We start from the raw sequence: 23,727 nt of genomic DNA, 5'->3' as shown, positions 1-23,727 counted from the left end.
TTTCTTCCTGAGAGGTCTGTGCATGCATAGTTTTATTTTCCAGTTAAGCTCTTCCTTACAACATAAGAGTCTCCTATTTTTTCCACTAAATTTCACAGGTTGTTGACAATCCTGTCATATTACAGAAAGCTACTTGCTGTGATGACAAGAGTTAATGAAAGATACTGAACTGCTAGAGTACAGCTGTGGAATTTCCACCTCGGTGGCAGCCTTGACACAATGGTAGCACTTTCCTCTCTAAGGCAGAAGGTTGTGGGCTCCAGCCCCCTCCAGAGACTTGAGTACCTAGCCTGACACACCCACGAAGGACTGAGGAATGGTTGGCAGTGCCATTTTTTACTTTGAGACATGGTCTCATCTGGCTTCTCAGGCATAAACAATGTCGCCGGACTATTCAAAGAAAGGATTTCTTGTGTTGTCCTGTCAACATTTATCCGTCATCCACTACCACTTACAGGCTATCTGGTCATTTTTTCCTCATTGCCGTTAGTGGGAGTTTGCTGTGTGAAAAACTGGCTCCTGGTACACTTCAAAAAATACTTCACCATCTGGGAGGCATTGGGGCATCTTGAGGCTGTAAGAGGTACTATATAAATCCAAGTGCTTTTTCTTTTTTAAAATTTAAATTTGACTTTAATTTCACGCACTCATCTATCTGTACTAATTACACATGGCTGATTATGGCCTAAAACTTGGTCAGCAGCACAATTTTACTTATTTTGCTAATTACATTATAATTAGTGGTGGGGTTGTAGCGGGTGGGGGTGGACAATAATTGTGAACATCCTACTGACAAATGAGTCCAACGCAAGCAGTAATGTAAAGCTGCTGTGCTAAAAGGGGAGGGAAAGAGAACAATACTTTTCATAAAGGTCATTGCAGGAAACTTCAACCATGTACAACCACTTGAGCAATAATTGTATAACAGTTCGTGTCAGTTATGGTACTGGAGTCACCTGGAAGTGTTAGGTGTAAGTTTAAACATTAAACTTCAGAGGATGTGAAACCATTGATTTTTTTTTTAAGAAGGAGTTGCTCTTAAAATAACCATAAACACTTTTTTAACATTTTAAATGGTAACCAGTTGGACCTGTTTTCTGTGAAGGTGACGGAAATTACTTTTGTGTGTAGATAAGTATCACTTTTCGCACGTTGTTCTAGGTGTTGTCAGCTGCAATGTGGTAGTTTAGTCTGCACAGTGGTTTATGTCTCCTCTTCATCAGTGCCAATGCAAATATAATGCCTGACTTTGCCTCTACTTGCCCCTTGCTGATTATGACAGTGCCATTTTTGACTGTGATGCTTCCGGCTTCAACGACAGGATGTGTGTAGTATATATTAACAGACGGCATTTGCTGTTCTCTCATATTGTGTTGGAGTTTGAACATCAGCATTACACATACCAATAAAAATGCCATACAGAAGTAATTCGCACAGAATAAGAAATTGGACTGTAAGGTAAGTTTTGTAAGTTTTTTAAATGGGGTGTCTGGTGTGACTTGTACATAAAGATCCCTTGAGCATCTATTACTCTAGGTAAACGTTTTGAGAATCCAGTTTATGATCGCTGGAGCGTTTCATTGAAAAAGTTAAGGTTTAGCAAAGTAGTCCAATTTAGCGAGGTTTCAGTACTTGCTGCACTTTTGTTGTCATTTGAACTGGACCACAGAAGGAGGATTCAGGAGGAATTTTCTAAGAGCTGAGCACATATAAGTTTTACTAGGCAAAGGAAAATTTATAGAAAACGGTTAAGAAGATGTAATGTCTTGTGTTAATTCTGTCTGATTTGGAGAGGATTTGAATGTGAACAAAAAAAATTTAAATTAATTTTCCCAGTGATGTTTTAAAGTGGTTTGTTGTATTTGTGTTCAGTATTGAGTGACAAGTTCCATTTGTTGCTACCATTAAACTTAGAAGGAAAAGGTTAATTACATTATACATTTACTTCACTATCAATCCGACCTTGTGAGCTGGTTTCAATACGACAAGCCAGTGTAGAAAAAAAGTAGCATGTTGTGTATACTAGCGTACAAGGTTGGAAAATGTGATTTCTTGTGTAGGGCAAAGAAGTGCAGGGCAGTTGGTTTAGATGCAGGTCAAAGACTTGCTTGGCTTTTCCTACCTGGCTGGTTTACCTCCTAGCAAAGCAGTTTTGTCAAAGATGGCCAGGTCCAGCAGGAGCATCATACAAACGATTGTTTAAATAACAACTTGTCCTTCCAACTCCAGACGAGGTTCCTATTGCTGACTCAAACCAGAGACAGCTGAGTAAGATGAGCTAGGGAAAGCAGATTTAAAATTAGCAATGGGAGCAAAGATTGCAGTAGAGGAGAGTTGTCATTCACATGGTAAATGCTGAAGGTAGTAGTGACACAAAGGAATGTGATGGTTGAAATGAGAAAGAACTGAGCGAAATGTATTTGTGGACATAAGCCAATTTGAGGAGTGAATACTGAGAGAGTTTATAATGCTGACCTTCATTTCACATGAGAGTTGTCCTTCAACTTGCATCAGGCTTGTGGTAGCTGGTTATATCTAAAATGATTTTGGTATATTTTGTTTTGAAATATTTCAGTTTTCTTTTCCCAGGCTGTAACTACAAGAGCAGGTCAGAGATTGGGTATCCTGCGCTGAGTAACTCACCCCCTGACTCCCCAAAGCCTGTCCACTGTCTACAAGGCACAAGTCACGAGTGTGTTGGAATACTCTTCACTTGCCTGGATGGGCACAGCTCCAACAACACTCAAGACGCTCAACACCATCCAGGACAAAGCAGCCTGCTTGATTGGCACCCCATCTGCTACCTTAAACATTCATTCCCCCTTCAACAGCACCTTTCAAACCCACAACCTCTGCCACCTGGAAGGACAAGGGCAGCAGATGCATGAGAGCACCACCACCTACAAGTTCCCCTATAAGCCATACAGCATCCTGACTTGGAACTATTATCACTGTTTCTTCATTGTCGCTGTGTCAAAATCCTGGAATGTTTCTTCCTAACAGCACTGTGGGTGTACCTACACCACATAGACTGCAGCGGTTCAAGAAGGCAGCTCACCGCCACCTTCTCAAGGGCAATTAGGGGTGGGCAGCAAATATTCAACTAACCAGTGACACCCACATCCCATGAAAGAACAAAAAGCTGTTTATGATCAAGTTTTATGCAAACAATTTTCACAAGTGTTATCACTGGGTGTCAGTGGCACAGATTAATGGGAACTATGCACATACAGGTGCTCCTTGATCAATTCCATTCTTTCTTATTCAAACACAGTCAATGCTCCTCTTTTGCTGCGTTAAACTTATAACTGTTTAATCAGTTCAGTGTATTGAATTGAGTTTCTGGTGAACTCTGGAGTAGTTTGCCCAGAGGAACCGGCCAAATTCAGTACGTTGCAACTGCTGTTTGACAGATGCGCTTTATTTTTAGTGTAAAGGATGAATAGAAAACACTTTGCAGTTCTGATTTCACTTTCAGTGCAAAGTGAAATGAGTTTTGCAGCTGTTAGCCTAGGTGAATTAGCTGCAAATTAGTTTAAAGATTAGAATTCATAGATTCTAAAAATATACAACTTTCAGCATCCTAATGTGCATATAATGTTTGAATTTAAAATAATGCAAATCACTGCCAACATTTTCAATGTTGCTGCCATAGTTTTGGTGTCCTATGATATATGCAATAGCTTGTTTTTTGCTTCCCTGTTCTGCTTTGTGCCATTCCTCATTCCTCGATCAAGGAACTGACCCGCTTCCTGCTGGAGATATGTTATTACTTTGGTCCTAACTGCCTTTGTGGTTCAAGTGGATGCTGAAAGATCCCATGGCATTATCTAAGGAAGCTCGGTGCCCCAGCCAGCATTTCCCTCAACCAGTAAGATCTGGTCGTAAAATCATAGAATGACAAGGACACAGAACAAGGCCATTCTGTCCATCATGCCTATGTCAACTTTTTGAAAGTACTATCCAGATAGTCCCACTCTCCAATTCTATCCCCACATCCCGCAGATTTTCCTCTGCAACTATTTATTTGATCCCTTTTGAAGGTTGTTGTTGAATCTATTCACTGTGTAACTTCTAGTTCTTTGCAAATCAGCTGATCAGTTGTAAATGCTGCACAGAATGCTTGGTGCATTTGCCTGCATGACGCTCGGTGCACTTAATAACTATATGAAGCACTTTTGAGATGATTGTGTGATGGTCTCTGTATAAAATGCAGGTATTTATCATAGGGTATCTGGTACACTATGACTAATAATCTTAAAAGTTCCTTTTTGAAAATATTCTAGCTTTTAAAGACATGCTTGACCATTCCTTAGCAACTGCGCTTTTCTTTATACCTGTCCTCATTGATTCTAGGTTTTGAATGATGCGGGGAGAGGTGGAGAATTGTTTTTATATTTATTCTTTCACGGGATGTGGGTGTCGCTGGCTGAGCCAGCTTTTATTGCCCTTCCCCAGTTGCCCTGGAAGGTGGCGGTGAGCCATTAAATAAAGCTAACAGTGCAAATATTATCCAGCCACACTGGTAACATGTTGTATTGAGGCGAACTGTGCATTCAAGAGTTTTAAGTTCTTATATGTTTCAGCTTCTAATTGGAATAGTCTACTGTAATATGAACACCTCTGGGGCATTTAATAAGTTCTTAATGCCTTCCAAAGTTCCCTTCTCTACGGTATATGGTGCATCATGATCTAGCAATGTAAGAAAACCAGAGATAATTGCAACAATAAGCTTCCTCTTGAGTAGACTTAAAATGTATTAAGGATGACCCAATACATTAGATTTAGACTGGGGAGTTTCTGATTGTACTGCTTAACTAGAATGCTCATGTACAAGATTATGAATACCATATGCAGGCTGTACTGAAATGTGTGAATTACATGAAATACATGTTGCTATGTATTCTATTTCTGCATGTCTTGGGCTCAGTCGGTGGTTGGGTGGGGGGGTGAAGAAATTAGCACTGGAGTGATGCCTTTAACCATGTTTGGTGGGCTGCTCGTGCAACTGCACAGCTGGTGACAACTCAGTAAGCTTTTAAAACCAAAAAACGATAGTGTTCCCAGCCATCAGCTTCCTCAGTATGGTAAATAAGCTCATGAATGTCGTGGGTTACGAGAGCACCGTGTCAGGAGCCGGTGGTGCTAAGATCCAAACAAAACAATTATTTTTCTCTTCAGTTCAAACTTGTTGGATACTTTGCCCAGTTTTTTTAAAGCAAATGAATATCAGGATATTCTCTGATATTTAATTCAGTCTTTCTGTTGTGATATTCTGCTCTAGCTTTACTCTGTGTAGTACAGGTTGCTCCCATTAAATCACTGGCAACTGTCTTCTGTGCAATAACCTAAGTATGGAAAGATGTGTCTAGCCTAGTCCAGAGACCATTGGATTCTGATGAATTCAAAACAAATCAGCAAAAGTTTGTGTTACCAAATACAATAGGTTTATTGTTTCTTAAATGCTGCACCACAGAAAAAAAATGTCTGTTGTGCCTTTCTAAATACAGACTATACAGGTTTTGGACAGTATTGCACATCAATATCAACTCAACATTATGTTGAAATTTGTATCTGGAATGTAAGGTTACAAGAAATAGGAGCCAGGAGTAGGCTATTCGGCCCCTTGAGCACGCTCAGTCATTCAATAAGGTCATAACTGATCTGATTGTGACCTTAACACCACTTTCCTGCCTCTTCCCCATAACCCTTGACTCCCTTGTATATTGAAAATCTGTCTAACTCTGCCTTGAATACATTCAATCTTACAGCTGCCACTGCTCTGTTGAAGAGAATTCCAAAGGCTAACAACCCTGTATGAGAAGAAATTCCTCATCTCCACCATTATTTTTGAACTGTGGCCCTCAATTTGAGCTTCTCCCACAAGAGAAAATGTCCCTTCAGCATCTATCCTGTCAAGCCCCCTCAGAATCTATTTCAATAGATCATCACTCGCTCTTCTAACTCCAAATGAGTATAGGCCCAACCTGCTCAACCTTTCCTCATAGGACAACCCATTCATCCTAGGAATCAGCCTAGTAAACCTTCTCTGAATGCTTCCAATGCAAGTATATCCCTCAAGTAAGGAGATTGGTGGTACAGAACTTGAGTGTTGCTGAAAATGAGACATTTTTTTGTTGAAGCTTTTTTCCTTGCACTCATCAGGACAATTTGCAAGCATACCAATGTAAGGGAGAACAGCACATTTATACTGTATGAGAAGACTAGTGTACAGTCTACCTCAGATCGTTCTGCCTACGACGCAAATGGGTAATGTGGTATATGAATTTCAGTGCCAGTGTGATGCTAGGTATGCAGGCCGTATGTCCCAAAGACTGGCAGATCATATCAAACAGCATGCCCTTTCTGTTGTTCGTAACAGGAAGGTGCAGACCATACCCAACCAGCTCATGCTTGCAAAACTCAAAACAGTGTCCAACATTTGATGTGATTTTGCTATTGGACAACATTTGCTAAATAATCCTCAGTGTGATAAGATTTACGCTGACAACCAATTTCAGATTGTCAGTAGGGCTCACAGTGTGGCGCATTTGAGTGTACTGGAAGCTACATATATTAATACATAGGGCCCTGTTCTTTGCAGACAAAAAGAACACGTACACATACTCTGCCTGGTTCAGCTAAACAAAATAAGTGACAGCCATTCGCTGGTTCATTCCTCAGGGCATCAATTGGTGCATTCTTCATGGCAACACCTCTACCAATCAGAGCCCACTTGCCAACCAATCAGCACTCTGTTCCCATGCAGTATAAATTTGTTGTTTTCCCTTACATTGGTATTCTTGCAAATTGTCCTGATGAGTACAAGACGAAAAGCTTCGACAAAAAGGTCTCCTTTTTTTCAGCAATGCTTAAGGAGACCAAAACTGTACTCAATATTCTAGGTGCAGTCTCACCAATGCTTTTTAGTTGTAGCCAGATTTCCCTCCTTTTATGCTCCATCCCCCAAAAAGAAAACAAAAACAAAAAAGAAAGTCAATTCTTAGGAATTGAATAACTCGATTGCATTTATATGGGGGAGTTTGATTAAAGCTGGAGTTGTCATTTTGGGGGAAACTGGCATTAAAACTCAATTTTTCTCATCCTGTTGTGCTTATTTTACTCCACATGCTGTTTCCCTTGGTGGAGAATTCTAGAACCAGGGGACATAGATTCAAGATAAGTGGCAGAAGGTGTAGGGGGGACATGAGGAAGAACTTTTTTACGCAGAGGGTAGTGGGTGTCTGGAATTCACTGCCCAAGTTGGTGATAGAGGCAGAAACTCTAAACTCTTTTAAAAAGTACCTGGATCTGCACCTTAAGTGCTGTAAGCTGCAGAAAGATGGGATCAGAAAGGGCACCTGGGTGTCCTCAGACTGGCATGGACAAGATGGGCTGAATGGCCTCCTTCTGTGCTGTAACTTTTCTATGGTTCTATGCTGGTTGCGTCACTTTTAGTTGAACGATCAGCCTTGTGCTTTACATCCCAGTATGCGCTGCCACTGAGGTCTGAGGAGATGTAAAGTGATATGTTTTACTAGCACCTAGTTTTTATACATTACACCCAGTAAAGATTTTGGAGTCTTCATTCAGAAACTTCCGAACATGCTGTACTTGGTAATTCATGGTGCTCCTTATTTCTGTTACAGTGCTTCAGGAGCCAGTGTGGTAGCAATCGACAACAAAATAGAACAGGCAATGGTAAGTCAAATGATCCCTTTAATATTCAATTTGTTTCCTCCAAGTTAATGATGCAAAGCTCCCGCAGTTATTCTCTATTATTTATTTGCAAGTATGCAAATTTGACGTGCATGGTCAATCTGTTACACAGCTAAGGAAAGGTTAACTTGTCAAAAGGTGGAACAAGTCAAGTTGCTATATCAATTGGTAATCCAAGGCTGTTTTGTTGCGAGTTATGATGTGTAAGATTTGATGGAGGGCATTTGAGAATATTTAGCTGAACTGCAGTAAAAGTGATAGCTTGGATGAGCCAAACTAAAATTCTAAATTTTAGAGCTTTAGTCTTTTTTCCTGTCGAAAACTGGGTCCAGGGATGCTTTGCATTGAGGGATGGCATTGTGTATATAACGGTGTGCGTGTTGTAGATATGATGTACATGCAGAAAAATAACAATGGGGATATTTTTTCCTTCTGATTCAGCACCTGGAAAAAAAATCTGGGAATTTATTATTGGAAATCAGTAAACAATTTGTTGATTGCCAAAGTGCACGTTGTCATGAATCCTCCCCTGTCTATCGTCAGCTCTCTGCTCCACATAGTAATTTAAAAAAAAAAATAAACCTTTCCAAATCTTGGGCCTGCCCTGAAATGGACTCCAGTTTAGTTCTCCACCCTGGTATAAGATATGAACAAGGAGCAGTAGGCCATTCGGCCCCTCGAGCCTGCTCCGCCATTTAATAAGTTATGGCTGATCTGATAGTAACCTCAAATCTACATCCCGCCTACCCCCAATAACCTATCATCCCCTTGTTTATCAAGAATCTATCCACCTGTGCCTTAAAAAAAAATCAAAGACTCTGCTTCCACCATCTTTTCCGGAAGAGAGTTCCAAAGATTCGTGACCCTCTGAGAGAAAATTTCACCTCATCCAAGTGCCTTTTGTCGCCCTCTTCTTTCCCCACCTAGTAGCCAGTCATTTGTTGCACTCTTATTGCCAATCCAACTAAAATCAACAGTCAATTTGCCAGGGATATAGAGCCTGGGTCTCCCTCTTCTATACAATATTAGCAACATCCTAAACTCAACCAGTTTGACCATCTAAATCTAGTAAAAAATAATCATTACTTGTGTAGTCAAGTACATATCTCTATAGGGCTGCATTTTGTCGACCATGTGGATGAATTGATTACGAGCTCTTGTGGTGAATGATTTTAACTCCTGATTTTTAATTGGGTAGTTGCCCACTGAAAGGTGTTTTATTCTTTCCTGGAGTTCTACTATATCCTGCTTTTCAAACATAAGCAGCTCCATTGTAGATTTACTCAAGCACTTAACTAACTTTTGAATTATTTCTCAAAATATTTTATGATTAAAGCAAGACTGGATAGGAAAGTGTGCTTCATCTATGACTTTCCTTCCATCATAAGGTCAGAAGTAGGAATGTTCACTGATGATTGCGCAATGTTCAGTACCAATCGCAACTCCTCAAAACTGAAGCAATCAATGTCCAACTGCAGCAAGACCTGGACAATATCCAGGCTTGGCTGACAAGTGGCAAGTAATATTTGCGCCACACAAGTGCCAAGAAAAGATCATCTCCAACAAGGGAGAACCCTAACCATCACCTCTTTACATTCAAAGGCATTACCATTGCTGAATCCCCCACTATCAATATCCTGGGGGTTACCATTGACCAGAAACTGAACAAGACTAGCCATATAAATAGTGTGGCTACAAAAGCAGGTCAGAGGCTAGGAATCTTGTGGCGAGTAACTCGCCTCCTGACTCCCCAAAGCCTGTCCACCATCTACAAAGCACAATCAGGTGTGATGGAATACTCCCCACTTGCCTGGATGCATGAAGCTCCAGCAGGAATCAAGAAGTTTGACACCATCCAGGACAAAGCAGCCCGCTTGATTGGCACCCCATCCACAAACATTCACTCCCTCCACCACCAATGCATAGTAGCAGCAGTGTATACCATCTGCAAAATGCACTGCAGAAACTCACCAAGCCTCCTTAGACAGCACCTCCCAAACCCACAACACTACCATATAGAAGAACAAGGGCAGCAGACAGATGGGAACACCACCACCTGGAAGTTCCCCCTCCAAGCCACTCACCATCCTGACTTGTAAATACATCGTCGTTCCTTCACTGTCGCTGGGTCAAAATCTTGGAACTTCCTCCCTGACAGCACTGTGGGTGCACCTACACCACATGGACAGTACCGGTTCAAGAAGGCAGCTCAGCACCACCTTCTCGAGCAATTAGGGATGGGCAACAAATATTGACCTAGCCAGTGAAGCCCACATCCCATGAATTAATAATAAAGAAAAAATTGCAAGCTCTGCAATTTGAACATCTTTGTAAATGCTTCCAGGTACAGACATTGTAGTTGCTTCAACTTTGGGTCTGCTGCCTTTGTGTACAGATATGGGGCAGTTCTTTATTCAGAGAGCAAGAACAGTCCGTCTTTTCTGTTAAATGTAGGTACAGATATATGGAATTCTTTGCCCTGTGGAGCAATTGAAGCAGAGGCTATTGCACCTTTTTTAAAGGAAAAGGGGGTGCATATTTGATGCAGGGGAAGATACAGGTCCACAGGGATGTGAGATTAATTTAGGATTGCTCGAAGAGAACGGCAAGGCATGATGAATGGCCCCCCGTGTGCCGTAAACATGTATTGCACGTTGTTTGCCATAACGTTTTAATAGGTACAAGTATCCTACACTAAAGTGCCAGTTTTCAGAACTAAAACAGTTCAATTCCCTCTTTACCCCACCAGTTTACATTTCCAACTATCACTTTTTTATTATATACTCTCTAAATCTGGTAAAATAGCTTTGAAGTGCAGCCATTGCCAATGGAATTGTGCATTTAGCTGCAGTTTTTTAATTCGAAGTGCCTTGGAATAAATATCTCGTTTATTACTATATGCAAATTTTTGGAATTAAGCTGCACATTTGAAAGATGTTTTGTAATAGGAAATTGTCCCTGCATAAGTTACTCATTTGCCTGACAGTGAGGCACCTGAATAGAGCAACCTCCCAGCTATGCTGATCTGATGTCAATCACTAGCAGCCGTCAGTTCTGGCTCTCGCGGTTTAAAAGGTTACAAACTGCAAAGAATTACCTTGTGGACTGGCAGCCAGTTTGAAAACATGTCCCTGTTTTCTACACTGGAACGGCTCCTTTAACTCAGGTTACCAGAGGTGTCTAGCAACTATTAGCAAGAAAATTCTATTTAATTATTTTCTATTTAAAAAAATATATATATTTTGAGCCCATTTCTTTGTTCAATACAAGGTACATTGAACAAGAAGAATCCCAGGCTTCACATCACTTCCTCTTGTTAACAGACTAAGAAAATAGAGCAGGTTCTGTCATGTTGAAGGATTGCAGACCAGTGTGAAATCTGTTTGAAAGTGCAAGTCATTGATTGTTTTGTTTTTTAAATGCAGGATTTAGTGAAAAGTCATCTAATGTATGCAGTAAGAGAAGAAGTGGAAGTCTTGAAGGAGCAGATCAAAGAGCTGATTGAAAAGAACTGTATACTAGAACGAGAAAATTCACTATTGAAGTCACTAGCGAACAATGAGCAGCTGTCTCAGCTTCAGACCCAGGTGACCCATCCCAGTAGCACTTCACAAACACAGCAGCCGACAGCAGTAGCACAACCTCAACACAGCGCACAACAGACACAGCCTCCACTGCAGCCTAATGTCCCTTCTGCATGAAAATTGCTCGCCTGCATAGGAAAAGAAATCTTCAAAAAAAATAAAATCTGTGTGCCACTGGTGTTCTTACCACTCTACATTGAACAGCAGATAGCCGTGCTTAAATGTGTTTTTTGCTCTTTGGCCTTCTCAGTATTAGACAATCATCCGCAAGAGCTTTCTACGTGCAATGTCGCAGTCGGCATCCGCAAGTATGTGACTGCACGAAGAAAAGTGGTTGAAGGATTTGTATCTCGTAGGAGGAAAGCTGATTTTCATCAGATTTATGGACAAGTGGGTATCTACATCTTTATGGCTTATCAAGGTTTTATATATATATATATATATATATATAAATATATATATATATTTACACATAAACATACACACATATATGGAAAATAGGAATCTCTGGGTCGTTGCGCCTGTCTAACATTAAGACCTAGTTAGCAGCTCTGTCTGAAAAGAGCCACCATTCTAGTAACTTTTTGCATACATGAATTTTCATTTACTGTTTGTTTTTATTTATTACAGGGCTGCTATTTTCATATGTAAATGAACAATGTCATAGAATCTTTTTTTTTGTAAGTTTGAAATTAAAGATTATAAGATTACTGGTAAAAGCAAGCGATAGTTGGGATTGCATATATTAGTTTAAAAAAAATACAGGCAATAATAAAATTCAAAAAAAAAAAAAATCCTGGCTTAAGAGTTCTAACACTAATGGCAGTTTTACCATGGGGATTTTCTTCTGCAATAGTCAAATCCTGGTTTGAATGTAAATTTTGTATAGAGTGTAAGTATTATAAGAACATAGCAGACATGTACAAGTAGGCACCGGACATTGTGACCTAACACCTTGAAAGGATATTTGGGCTTTATTGATGAAGAAAAAGAAACTGTCCTCATTTCTGTTACTGAGTTCCTTTATCTGGGAAAAAAAAAGAGTTGCCATGATTTTTCTTTACATTTTCTTTTTTTTACTTTTTCCTTCAGAAGTGTGTTGAGGGGGGAGGGGTGGGTGGGGGGGTGGGTGGCATAATAAAAAGCTGTGAAATTGTTCAACCTACTTTGTAACCAAAGAAGCTAAGCTGTGTATCTGAATTCATTTATTTTTTATGGCTGTTCTGTAGGCATTATTTTAGTTTACCTTTTTCTTTCAAGCTTTAACAAGCAGTTTTCTTTTCCTTTACACTCTTCGCATGTTCTGCATGGACCCCTTTATCAAACCAGTTTCTTACCTCATGTTTTTACTGAGCACTCTTACTGTAACAAGTTTAGTCTGTGAACAATGTCCAATTAAAACTATTAAAAACAGCTGTTGGATTCAAGCTAGTGTTAAGTGCTAGTCAGAAAAAAATGGAGTGAGCCATCTTTTGTTCATTTAAATGGTGTTTTGAATTTCATATGCATAAAGTTTTGTTACATTGCAGATTTTATTGTATTTAATAAATGCAACGTGCCGATTCAGATGTGCTGTTTGTTCTGAGTGCTTGAATTAAAGCATGCGATACCGCAATAGTAGTTTAAAATAAACCTCCTCCCTCATTGTGTCTAACTTTTGTAGCAGGGGCTGAAACTGATGGTGATAGGAATAGACTTTCAGCTAGTGAAATAGCAGTGCCTGATTCATGGCCTCAAGATCACAGGAGATTCTCATAGACTGGCTTTGGTTTGTGGGGGAGCAGGAAAAGTATAAGAGTCGTGATGGTGCTTGACTATGTCTTTGGTGGAACACCGTGGGGAAAAAGACAACACACTGACAGCATCTCTTACCAGACCATCACATACAGGCGGGATGAATTATTTATGATTATTCTTGGTGGGACAGGGGAGAAACAAGAAGCTTGCAGTATCAACTTAAATTAACCATTACATCCCATCTAAATCTAATATTGTTTAATTTAATCCAGATGCTGTTTAGTTCAATCATCTTGTGTTGTATAACTCTTTTGTACACAAAGGCTTGCTATCGATATCTGTGACGTGTGGAGCACAAGACCCTAGCAGCTGATCGATTTGCTGCAATCACATGCTTGCTGGTCAGCAATTCAGACATTTTGTTTGTTTTCCCTTATTTGCTTCTGTTTTTCTCAACAGCCTTTAAAGATTTTTTAACAACATGTAAACAGCTTTTATTTATATAACGCCTTTAATGTAATAAAACTTGGCAAGGTGCTTCACAGGAGCATTATAAAACAAAGTATGACATCAAACCATATAAAGAGACAGATATTGGGCCAGATGACCAAAAGCTTGATCTAAGAGGTAAGTTTTAAGGAGTGTCTTAAAGGACAAATGCAAGGGAGAGGCCGAGTAATTCTGGGGAGGGAATTCCAGAGCCTAGGACTGAGGCAACTGAAGGTGCGGCCATCAATGGTGGAGCGATTAAAATCGGGGATACACAAGGGGCAGAGGTGCATTGGAGAGGAATTAGGGAGGAATTTGAAAACCAGGATGAGAATTTTAAAATCAAGATGTTGCTTGACTGGGAGCCAATGTAGGTCAGCGAGCACAGGGGTGATGGGGGAAAGAGGACACGCAGGCCATAGAGTTTTGGATGACCTCTAGTTTACGGAGGTTAGAGTGTGGGAGACCAGGAGTGCATTGGAATAGTCAAGTTTCAAGGTAATCATGGCATGAAAGACGGTTTGCTGAACTGAGACAGAGACGAAATTGTGCAATGTTACAGAGATGGAAATAGGCAGGTGTAGCGATGGCACGAATGAGGTTGGAAGTTCATCATGGGGTCAGATGTGACATCAAGGCTGCGAATAGGTTGGATATGCTCAAGAACTTTGGAGAAGAGAGTGAGTTTGGAGGTGGGGTTAAGGGTTGGTGTTTTTTTTTTCAGGAGAATGGTAATGACGGCAGATATAAAAGAGAAGGGGTCAACACCTGACAAGAGAATTGTTTACATGGGAATCAGGAAGAGGAATTTGGATGATCAGTTTAGTGGGAATAGGATTGAGGGATCAAGAGGTGGGTGTTGTGTATGATGAGTTCAGAGAGGGCTTGAAGGGGAGATAGGAGAGAAACTAGAGAAAGATGCAAGTTCAGGATTCAGGCATTGGGGAACCATTATAAGAAGTTCAGCCAGGTGGGCTAATGGAAGAGAGGGACCTGGCAAAGGCAACTGATCGCATGGTCCTGATCTGAGTGACAAGTCCATGAGCTCTCACTTTTATTGGTGGAGGCAACAGGGGAGAGGGGGTTAAGAAGAAGCCTAAGCAGTCAAGAAACAATGCCGGGGGTTAGCTTTGCCTGGTATGTCGATTGGGTTTAGCAGATGAGAGCAGAACCCAGTAATACTTTGTGGTCCAGTCAAATCAGGCGGTGGATAGCTGAACCAGTTGTCTACCACATCCTTTCAAGTCTGTGTTCTTTAGACTTGAGGGAATGGAGATGGGGGCTGTACCAGGGGACCAGCCAGGGTGAGAGACACGAATGATTTTACTGGGGACTCGGGCATCAGAAGTTGGGGATGAGGGTGCAGTTGAGCAAATCGGTAGCTGCAGAAATGTTGTGGTGAACGGAGGATGGAAAAGCTAGACGCTTGGGATTTTGGAAGTGCAGTTGTAAGTGAATTGGGGATAGTCTTTTCTAGGGATGGAGACAGAAGGAGGTAGGGTTGGGGCTGGAAGGTGCATGTGTGTGATGAGTGATACAAGGAAGTGATCAGAGGTGACCTGTTTGTAATTGAAATTTGATGTATTGATATACTTGAGTTTTAATGAGAGATGCCTTTTAATCAGGTGCACAAGGTTGAAATACTTTCCATTGAAAGCACTTCATCCTTTTTTTTTAGGTGTGTCATTATTGTCAAGGAGGTTAAGACGTGAATTAGTACTTAGGTGAGAATTTAACCATTGCTGCTTTACAAAATTAATCCACTACTTGCTATTACTTCAGATCTCCTTTAACTCATCAGCCCAGTCCTAATTCCCTCTTACTGATTCAGTTCTACATTCATAAGCTTCTTTTTGCTTGCAAATCCGTAGTGCTCACAACTGTCAGTTTTGCAATGGCTGAATCAGATCTTGATCTCCATGTTTCCCAACAGATAACATCAGGAATGTTTAATTCATTCTTCAAAGACTAGTCTCTTCTTGCCCCTTATAAAAGGAACTTGGAAACCTTTTGCTGCACCTTCCATCTGTTGACATTCTTCGATTGACTAACAGAAAGCAGAACATAGGGATAAATAGTCTCTTTTGGGTTGACGAGCTGTAACTACTGGAGTGCCACAGAAATCAGTGCTGGGGCCTCAACTATTTACAATCTATATCAATGACTTGGATGAAAGGGTTGAAGGTATGGTAGCTAAATTTGTTGATGACACAAAGATAGGAAAGTAAGTTGTCAAGAGGACATAGAGTCTACAGAGGGATTTAGATGGGTTAAGTGAGTAGGCAAAAAATTGTCAGATGGAGTACAATGTGGGAAAATGTGAACTTATCCATTTGGCAGGAAGAATAGAAAAGCAGAGTATCTAAATGGAGTGATATTGCAGGGCAGGTATGTGGAGTTAAGGCCACAATCAGATCAGCCATGATCTTACCGAATGGTGGAGCAGGCTTGAGGGGCCGAATGGCATACTGCTCCTAATTCTCAAATGTAACCTGCAAGCAGTTAAGGCAAATGGTATGTTGGTCTTCATTGTGAGAGGACTTGAGTACAGGAGCAAGGATGTCTTACTGTAGCTGTTCAGGGCCTTGGTGCGACCACAACTGGAGTATTGTGTGTAGTTTTGGTCTCCTTACCTAAGAAAGGATATCCTTGCCAGAGATGAAGTGCAGTGAAGGTTCACCAGACTGATCCCTGAGATGGCAGGATTGTCGTATGAGGAGAGATTGGGTTGACTAGGCCTGTATTCACTGGAGTTTAGAAGAAAGAGGGGATCCCATTGATACATAAAATTCTGACAGGGAAGGACAGACTAGATACAGGCTGGGGGAGAGGGGGTGGTCTAGAATAAGGGGTCACAGTCTCAGGATACAGGGTAGACTATTTAGGACTGAGATGAGGAGAAACTTCTTCACCTAAAGGGTGGTGAACCTGTGGAATTCTGTACCACAAAAGGCTGTGGAGGCCAAGTCAGTTAATATATTTAAGAAGGAAATAGATATATTCCTGGATTCTAAAGGCATCAAGGGCTATGGGGAGACTGCAGGAGAATGGTGTTGAGATAGAAGCTCAGCCATGATCATATTGAATGGCGAAGCAGGCCCAAAGTGCTGAATGACCTCCTATTTTCCAAGTTTCTATGTTAAAACTTGCAACAGGAATCTTGATTTCCTCTTGTGCCAAACACTTAATGGCCATTGTTTGAGCACTCAACTCTATAAAGCCAAAGTATATTCAAGACTTTTAATCCTGCTCCTTTTCCTTGGGTTCCTCTTCTGTTAACAACAGAAGAAATAGAAACAGGCGTAGCACATGTGGCCCCTTGCATCTGCTCCACTGTTCAATAGGACATGGCTGATCATCTACATCAGCTTCATTTTCCTGCTGTATCCTCATATCTCTTGATTTGCTTAGTGCCCAAGAAAGGCTGATTGACTGAGCATTCAATTCCCTCTTGGCCAGATGTTTCCAAAGCTACACAACCCTTTGAGTGAAGAAATTTCTTCCCGTCTCAGTTCTGAATGGCTGACCCTAAATTCTCAGACTGTGACACCTGGTTTTACCCCTCTAACCAGGGCATGTAGTCTCTTGGAATCTACCCTTCAAGCCCTCTTAAGAATTTTATACATTTCAATGGAATCACCTCTTCCTAAACTCCAGAGAATATAGGTTTACTGTACTTAACCTCTCCTCACAGATCGTCCCACGAATCAACCTAGTGCACCCATCCCTGAAGCAGGTATATCCTTCCTTAAGTAAGGAGACCAAAATATGCAGTATTCTAGATGCTGCCTCACGAAAACTATTTATAATTGCAGCAAGAACTCCTTACTTTAATAGTCCAACCCTCATGCAATGAAAGCTAACCTATCATTTGCCTTCCTAATTGCTTGCTGTACCTGCATGTTAACTTGGGTGTCTACAGGGACATTCCCTCTGAATATTAATATTTCTCCCCTCTTAAAAAGTGTTCTGCTTTTCTGTACTTCCCAGCATAATGGATTATTTCACACTTCCCCACATTTTGGGCCACCTTCTTTCTCAGTCAATTAATTGGCTGATTTCTCTTTGAGTCTTTCCTCATAGCTTACTGTTTATTTTTCCTTTATTCTTTCTTGGGATGTGGGCATCGCTGGAAAGGCCAGCGTTTGTTGCCCATCCCAAATTGCCCTTGAACTGAGTGGCCATTTCAGAGGGTAGTTGTGTCAACCATGTTACTGTGTGTCTGGGGTCACATGTAGACCAGACCAGGTAAGGATGGCAGATTTCCTTCCCTGAAAGGCATTAGTGAATTGGATGGGTTTTTACAATTGATAGTTTCATGGTCACCATTACTGAGACTAGCTATCTAGTTCCTGATTTTTATTAATTGAATTTAAATTCCACAGCTGCTGTGGTGGGATTTGAACCCATGTCCCCAGATCATTAAACTGGACTACTGGATTACTAGTCTAGTGACATTACCACTATGCCACCACCTCCCCATTATCTCCTGTTATCTCAGTCGGGCAAAACAAAATATTGTAGGAAATGTTTCTTTTGCAATTTTATCGCTTTTATTAGTGCGACTGTGGTCAGTGCTGCTCTGAACTTCCCTCTTTTTCAGCTCCAGACGTTCCATGTGATACTTTCTGCTCCCTACATTCTCCTCGTGTTGTCATGCAGCCTCCAGTTGTAGCTTGTTCTTTTTCAAGACCTCAAAATCCTGGCACTCCTGACCGCTCCCCAGTGTTTGCACCTCCAACCTTAAGACTAGCCAAATCACTACTTCCTGATTTACTTGGCCTTTTTTCCCCAGCTTTTCAAACGTTTTTGTGCCCTGAACTATGGGTTCTAGTCCTTCAGTTTGGCTTCTCAATTCAAAAGAAAATCAATCCTGATTAGAGATCAGCATCTAGCCAGGAAAAGTACAAATTTACATCCTTCCTGCTGACCTATTCATCTGCCAACTGAAGAAATGCCTCATGAGCCTTTATAATGGCTGTGAAACATTCATATTCACAGGCACAGACTAAAGTAACCAAGTATTAAACCTGGAAAGCAGTAGGTAGTAAAGGTTTTATTACAGCCCCTTTATATTTAATGGAAATTACGTGCAATTGCAAAGCAGTTGAACACTAAATCTTGAAAGTACAGACGTAATTTCACAAAGCTGCTCCAGGTAGCTAGACATTCATCAGAAATTACAGCACAGGAACAGACTAACCGGCCCAACCTGGTCTGTGCAGGTGCTTATGCTGCACACAAGCCTCCTCTCACTGTACTTCATCTAACCCTAGCAGGCAATCCTACTTCTTTCTCCCTCATGTACTCACCTCCCTTCCCCTTAAAGGCATCTACGCCATTTGCCTCAACTACTCCATGTGGTAGCGAATTCCACATTCTAATCACACTTTAGGGTAAAGAAGTCCTGCACTCGCTTATTCTGAAATATGACCTGAAGTGCATTTGATATTACCAGTAATTTCTTGGTGGTGAGATGCCTGATATAGGATGGGTGCAAACCATCCAGGCAAAAACCAAGAAAGATGGCGTGTTATCTCTTCTGAAATGCCCAAACCCCTGAACTGTGACCCACCAAGCCCATGTAGGTTCATTTTGCCTGTGCTTGTATTTCTTACCAGCTGTCCTGTTTGAATGTTGTAGGACTGAAGGTGTGGAAAGGGCTCCTGTTTTCCTTTAGCGCTGTAGCCTCTTTGGCGCTCCCAAATATGTTAACGTCCATTGTTTGAGATGGCTGAAAATTAATGGAAACATTAATTTTCTGTGCAGCCCAGTGACGATGCATATTCACCTGTGTGGCTCACAAGGGCAAGTAGCTTGGACCCTCCTGATCAAAGGTAAGCAGCTACAGTTTGAGAATTAAGACTCTCTGAAGGATCAGGGTGCGGTTGAAGGAGGGAAGAGCCAACTGGATGCTTGCATTTCATAAAGTAGTCCTGCTGCTTCCTGAACTAATCCCTCATCTTGCCACTGAAAAGTAGCAAGGAGGGTAGGTGCAGACATCAGGTGGACCTTATCTGGTCAAAGAACAGTTTTTTAAAAATTCGTCCATGGTGTGTGAGCAATGCTGACATGGTCAGCGTCGTTGTCCTCGAGAAGGTGATGGTGAGCTGTCTTCTTGAACCGCCGGAGAAATAGGCCTATTGAAATTAAGTGTGCAGTGATGCATTTTAGAAGGAACAATGAGGATAATTAGTATTAAGTAAGTGGTACAAATTTTAAGGAGGTTGAAGGGGCAGAGAGACCTGAGGCGTGGGTTTCATATACTCAAATCTTTGAAGGTGGCAGGGCGAGTTGATCAGGTTGTTGATAAAGCATATGGGACTTTTGCTTTATAAATAGAGACATAGAATACAAAGGCAGGTTTGTTATGTAAACCTTTATAAATGACTGGTTAGGCCTTCACCAGAGTATTGTGTCCAATTTTGAACATCACACTTTAGGAAGGCCTTCGGGGATGGGTGGATGGGGAAGAGGAGATTTACTAGAATGATACTGGGGGTGAGGGGCTTCAGTTATGTGCAAAGACGAAAGAAACTAGAATCTGTCCAAACCTGTGACCTCCACCAGCTTGAAGGTCAAGGGCAGCAGATGCATGGGAACACCTCCACCTTCCAAATTCCCCTTCAAGCCCCACCCCATCCTGATCTATCGCTGCCCTTCACTGTCGCTAGGTCAAAAGCTTGGAACTCCTTAACAGCACTGTGGGTGTACCTACACCACATGGATTGCAGCGGTTCAAGAAGGCAGCTCACCACCACCCTCTCAAAGGCAATTAGGATGGGCAAAAAACGCTGGCCCAGCCAGCGACACCCACATCCCATAAAAGAGTAAATTTTAAAAATTATTCTTAGACCAGAAGAAGTGAAGGGGGCATTTAATGGAGGTGTTCTATTCATGAGAATTTTTGATCAGAGTATTTAAGGATAAACTGTTTTCACTGAGAGGAGGGTCATTAACTAAAGGGCACTTTTGAGATAATTGGCAAAAGAACTGGAGGGGAGGTGAGATTTTTTTTTCCACAATGTGTTATGATCTGAAATGCATTGCCTGAAAGGGTGTTGGAAACAGATTCAGTAATAACTTCCAAAAGAGAATTGGATGTTTGCTTGAAAATAATAATTTGTAGGAGTCCTTCCATTTCTTGCCCTCACCCAGAAGGCTTTCTTTGGGCATCAACCAGCCTCTGGTACCTCTCTTGAAGTTAATCCCTCAAGGTGTGAGCATAGGTTGCGTTAGCCATCATCTCATTGAATAGCAGAACAGGCCTGAGGGGCTAAATGGCCGCCACCTGTTACTACATGAATATCAACAGGCAATCCAACTATGGCTGATCCCAATGCTGAAGTAATATTTTCTCTAGTTCGTCATGTATGTATTACTCTGCTGAGTTGACAATTTTACTGGAAAACCTCTGTGAATCACCTTACGTATTGGTGAGCAGAGGGGATAAGTATTTACAGCATGTCCTGTTTTTATTTTATATTAGAGGAATAATTAACCTCACTTGATCCCAAATATAATGGGATAGATTTTCAACTTGTCACCTGCAGTTCAGGACCAACCACTGGCTGGAGAACCTGATTTTTATTTGCATCGTTTAATGTAGATCTTCGCCTTTCACTTAAATTTTGGCTACTTATCTGTTGCTGCCTATCTTGCTGAATTCTCAGACATTCTGCCCACATCCTTTTTCCTGCCTCTGCTTGTGCCCCAAGTGGATGAGTCAGAACTATGCTGTTGGACGTGGTGTGGTTTGAGAGATGATCAGAACTGTGATTACAGCGTAACAAAACTCTGATTTTCCCCTCACTTGGAAATCAAGCAAAGGGAAGCTGAGAGAGAAAAGAAAATGAATGCTGGAAATCTGAAATAAGAACAGAAAATATAACCATTGTATGTTGGTGAAGGGTCCCATCCGAAGTGACAGAAGAATATCACCTTGCGACATCCATATTGTGCATCATCAATCTAAATCTTAATAAAGATCTTATATGTGCATATTTTAAGTCTACAATCATAACTTCACTTCCTGTGTCACGTTTTTGCTTGCACATCTATTATATGTCCAAATTCCCCATCCAGTGTTAGTCATGTCAATGACTCCTACCACTGTGTAATTATAATTACAGGCTCTGTCCACAAGATGGTGCTTTTTGAAAAAATGTTATGAGAATTTTTTTCCCTCCCACTCCTTCAGGCAGTGAGCTCTGGACCCCACCATCCTCTGGGCCAAAAAAGAATCTCAACTTCCTTCTAAAACTTCTGCCAATTATTTTAAATATATACCACCGCGCCCCCCCCACCCCTTATAGGTCCTCCTTATCCATTCTTATGATTTTTATGCACTTCAATTAAATCTCCCTTCAGCCTCCTCTCTTCCAAAGAAAACAACCCCAGCTTGTCCAATCACTCATCATAGCTAAACTTCTCCATTCCTGGGAACATCCTTGTGAACATCTTCTATACCCTCTAGTGCAATCACATCCTTTCGATAACGCAGTGACCACAACTGCATGCAATACTCCAGCTGTGGCCAGCTCGTGTTTTATGCAGTTCCAGCATAACCTTCCTGCTCTTATACCCTCTCCTTCAGGGATCGGTGAACTTGCACTCCAAGGTCCCTCTGTTCCTCTACACTTGTTGGTATCATACCATTTGTTATCATATTCCCTTGCTTTGATTGTCCTCCCCAAATGCAACACCTCACATTTCTCCAGACTGAACTCCGTTTGCCACTTTTCTATCCATCTGACCAGCCCATTGATGTTTTCCTGCTGTCAACAACTCCCTTCCCCACTCTCAACCACACAGTCAATATTTTGTGTCATCTGCAACCTTCTAAATCATATCCCCTACATTTATGTCTAAATCATTGATATATATTTACATATATTCACAACGAGCACTGAACCCTGTGGAATCCAATGTGAACAGCCTTTCAGTCACAAAACACCCTTCAACCCCTTACCCATTGCTTCTTCCCATTGAGCTAATTTTGGATCCAAATTGTCACTTGCCCTTGGGTTCCAGGGGTTTGTACTTACCTGAACAATCTACCATGTGGGACCTTATCAAAAGCCTTGCTAAAATCCATGTACTGTGTCAAACTTGTGACAACTTATACTGTCCCTCAAAATTTTTTTCCAATAATTTTTCCACCACCAAAGTATTGCTGACTGGCTTGTAATTACTCAGTCTACCCCTTCCTCCATTTCTGAACAACAATACAGTGTTAGCTGATCTCCAGTCCTCTAGCACTGTGCCTGTCGCCAGAGAGGATTGGAAGATGATGATCAGAGCCTCTGCTATTTCCTTCTCTCACTTTTCTTAACAACCTGGTGATTTGTTTCATCAGGGCCTGGCGACTTATCTATTTTCAAAGATGCTTAAACCCCTTCAACGTCCTTGTGGCACAGTGGTGGAGACCCTGCCTCTAGGCCAGATGCTCTTGGTTCACGTCCCACTTCAGGACCTGATGGCCATGGAAGATGAGTGCATAATGTGGTCAAACAGCTTGATCATCAGTCTGTAGATCCTTCCAATACCCCTGATGGCAGGTGATAAGAGCAGGAGAGTTTCCTGGTCGGCCATACTACAGAAGGCAACAGCAAACCACTGCAGTACTCTGCCAAGCATAATCATGGACCAATGGAAGTCCATGGTCGCTAACGCCCTCTTAAGGAAGTGGTATCTGAAGGAGGAGGAAACCCGTTAATATTTCCTCTCCCTCTGTTTATTCCAACCCAATATTTTAAACTCCCAACTTCTGCATCATCCCCATCATTTGTGAAGACAGATGCAAAGTGTTCATTAAGAACCGCTCTCATTTCCTGCCACCACCCACACATTAACTTTTCGCTCTCAAATAGGCCCTAATCTTTAGTTGTCCTCTTGCTATTTATGTATTTATAACATCCCTTTGGGTTTTCCTTGATTTTACTTGACTGTTTTTCATTCCCTCTTTTTAATATCCTCATTTTCCTTTAAATTTTACTCCTGTACTTTCTATACCCCTCTAGGCTTTCTGCAGTATTGAGATCTTGGAATCAGACATATGCTTCTCTTCTTTGCCTTATCCTACCCTGCATGCTCTTATACATCCAGGACTGTCGAGATGTGAGAGTCCCACTTTTTTCTTTGTGGGGATATATTTGTTCTGAACCTTCTCTGCCTCCGAATGCTTCCCACTGCTCTG

The 23,727-nt window shown here is 41.4% G+C and overlaps 1 protein-coding gene across 3 annotated transcripts in view; it reads left to right on the top strand.

Annotated features, from left to right (window-relative positions):
- The window catches only part of tsc22d2 (TSC22 domain family 2), an 80,568-nt gene extending 68,280 nt beyond the window's left edge, over positions 1-12,288 (top strand). For all 3 annotated transcript variants that reach the window (XM_041180756.1, XM_041180750.1, XM_041180745.1), the window contains 2 exons: positions 7,650-7,701; positions 11,145-12,288. In XM_041180756.1, the coding sequence (XP_041036690.1) occupies positions 7,650-7,701; positions 11,145-11,420 (328 nt within the window). In that variant the 3' untranslated portion in view covers positions 11,421-12,288. The remainder of the gene's footprint in view (positions 1-7,649; positions 7,702-11,144) is intronic.
- Positions 12,289-23,727: the final 11,439 nt, after the last annotated feature.

The sequence above is a fragment of the Carcharodon carcharias genome, chromosome 2 (genome assembly GCF_017639515.1).
Source record: "Carcharodon carcharias isolate sCarCar2 chromosome 2, sCarCar2.pri, whole genome shotgun sequence".
In the NCBI taxonomy this organism is placed as follows: Eukaryota; Metazoa; Chordata; class Chondrichthyes; order Lamniformes; family Lamnidae; genus Carcharodon; species Carcharodon carcharias.
The sequence above is the reverse complement of the archived record's forward strand: the minus strand, read 5'-3'. Positions and strand labels throughout refer to the sequence as shown.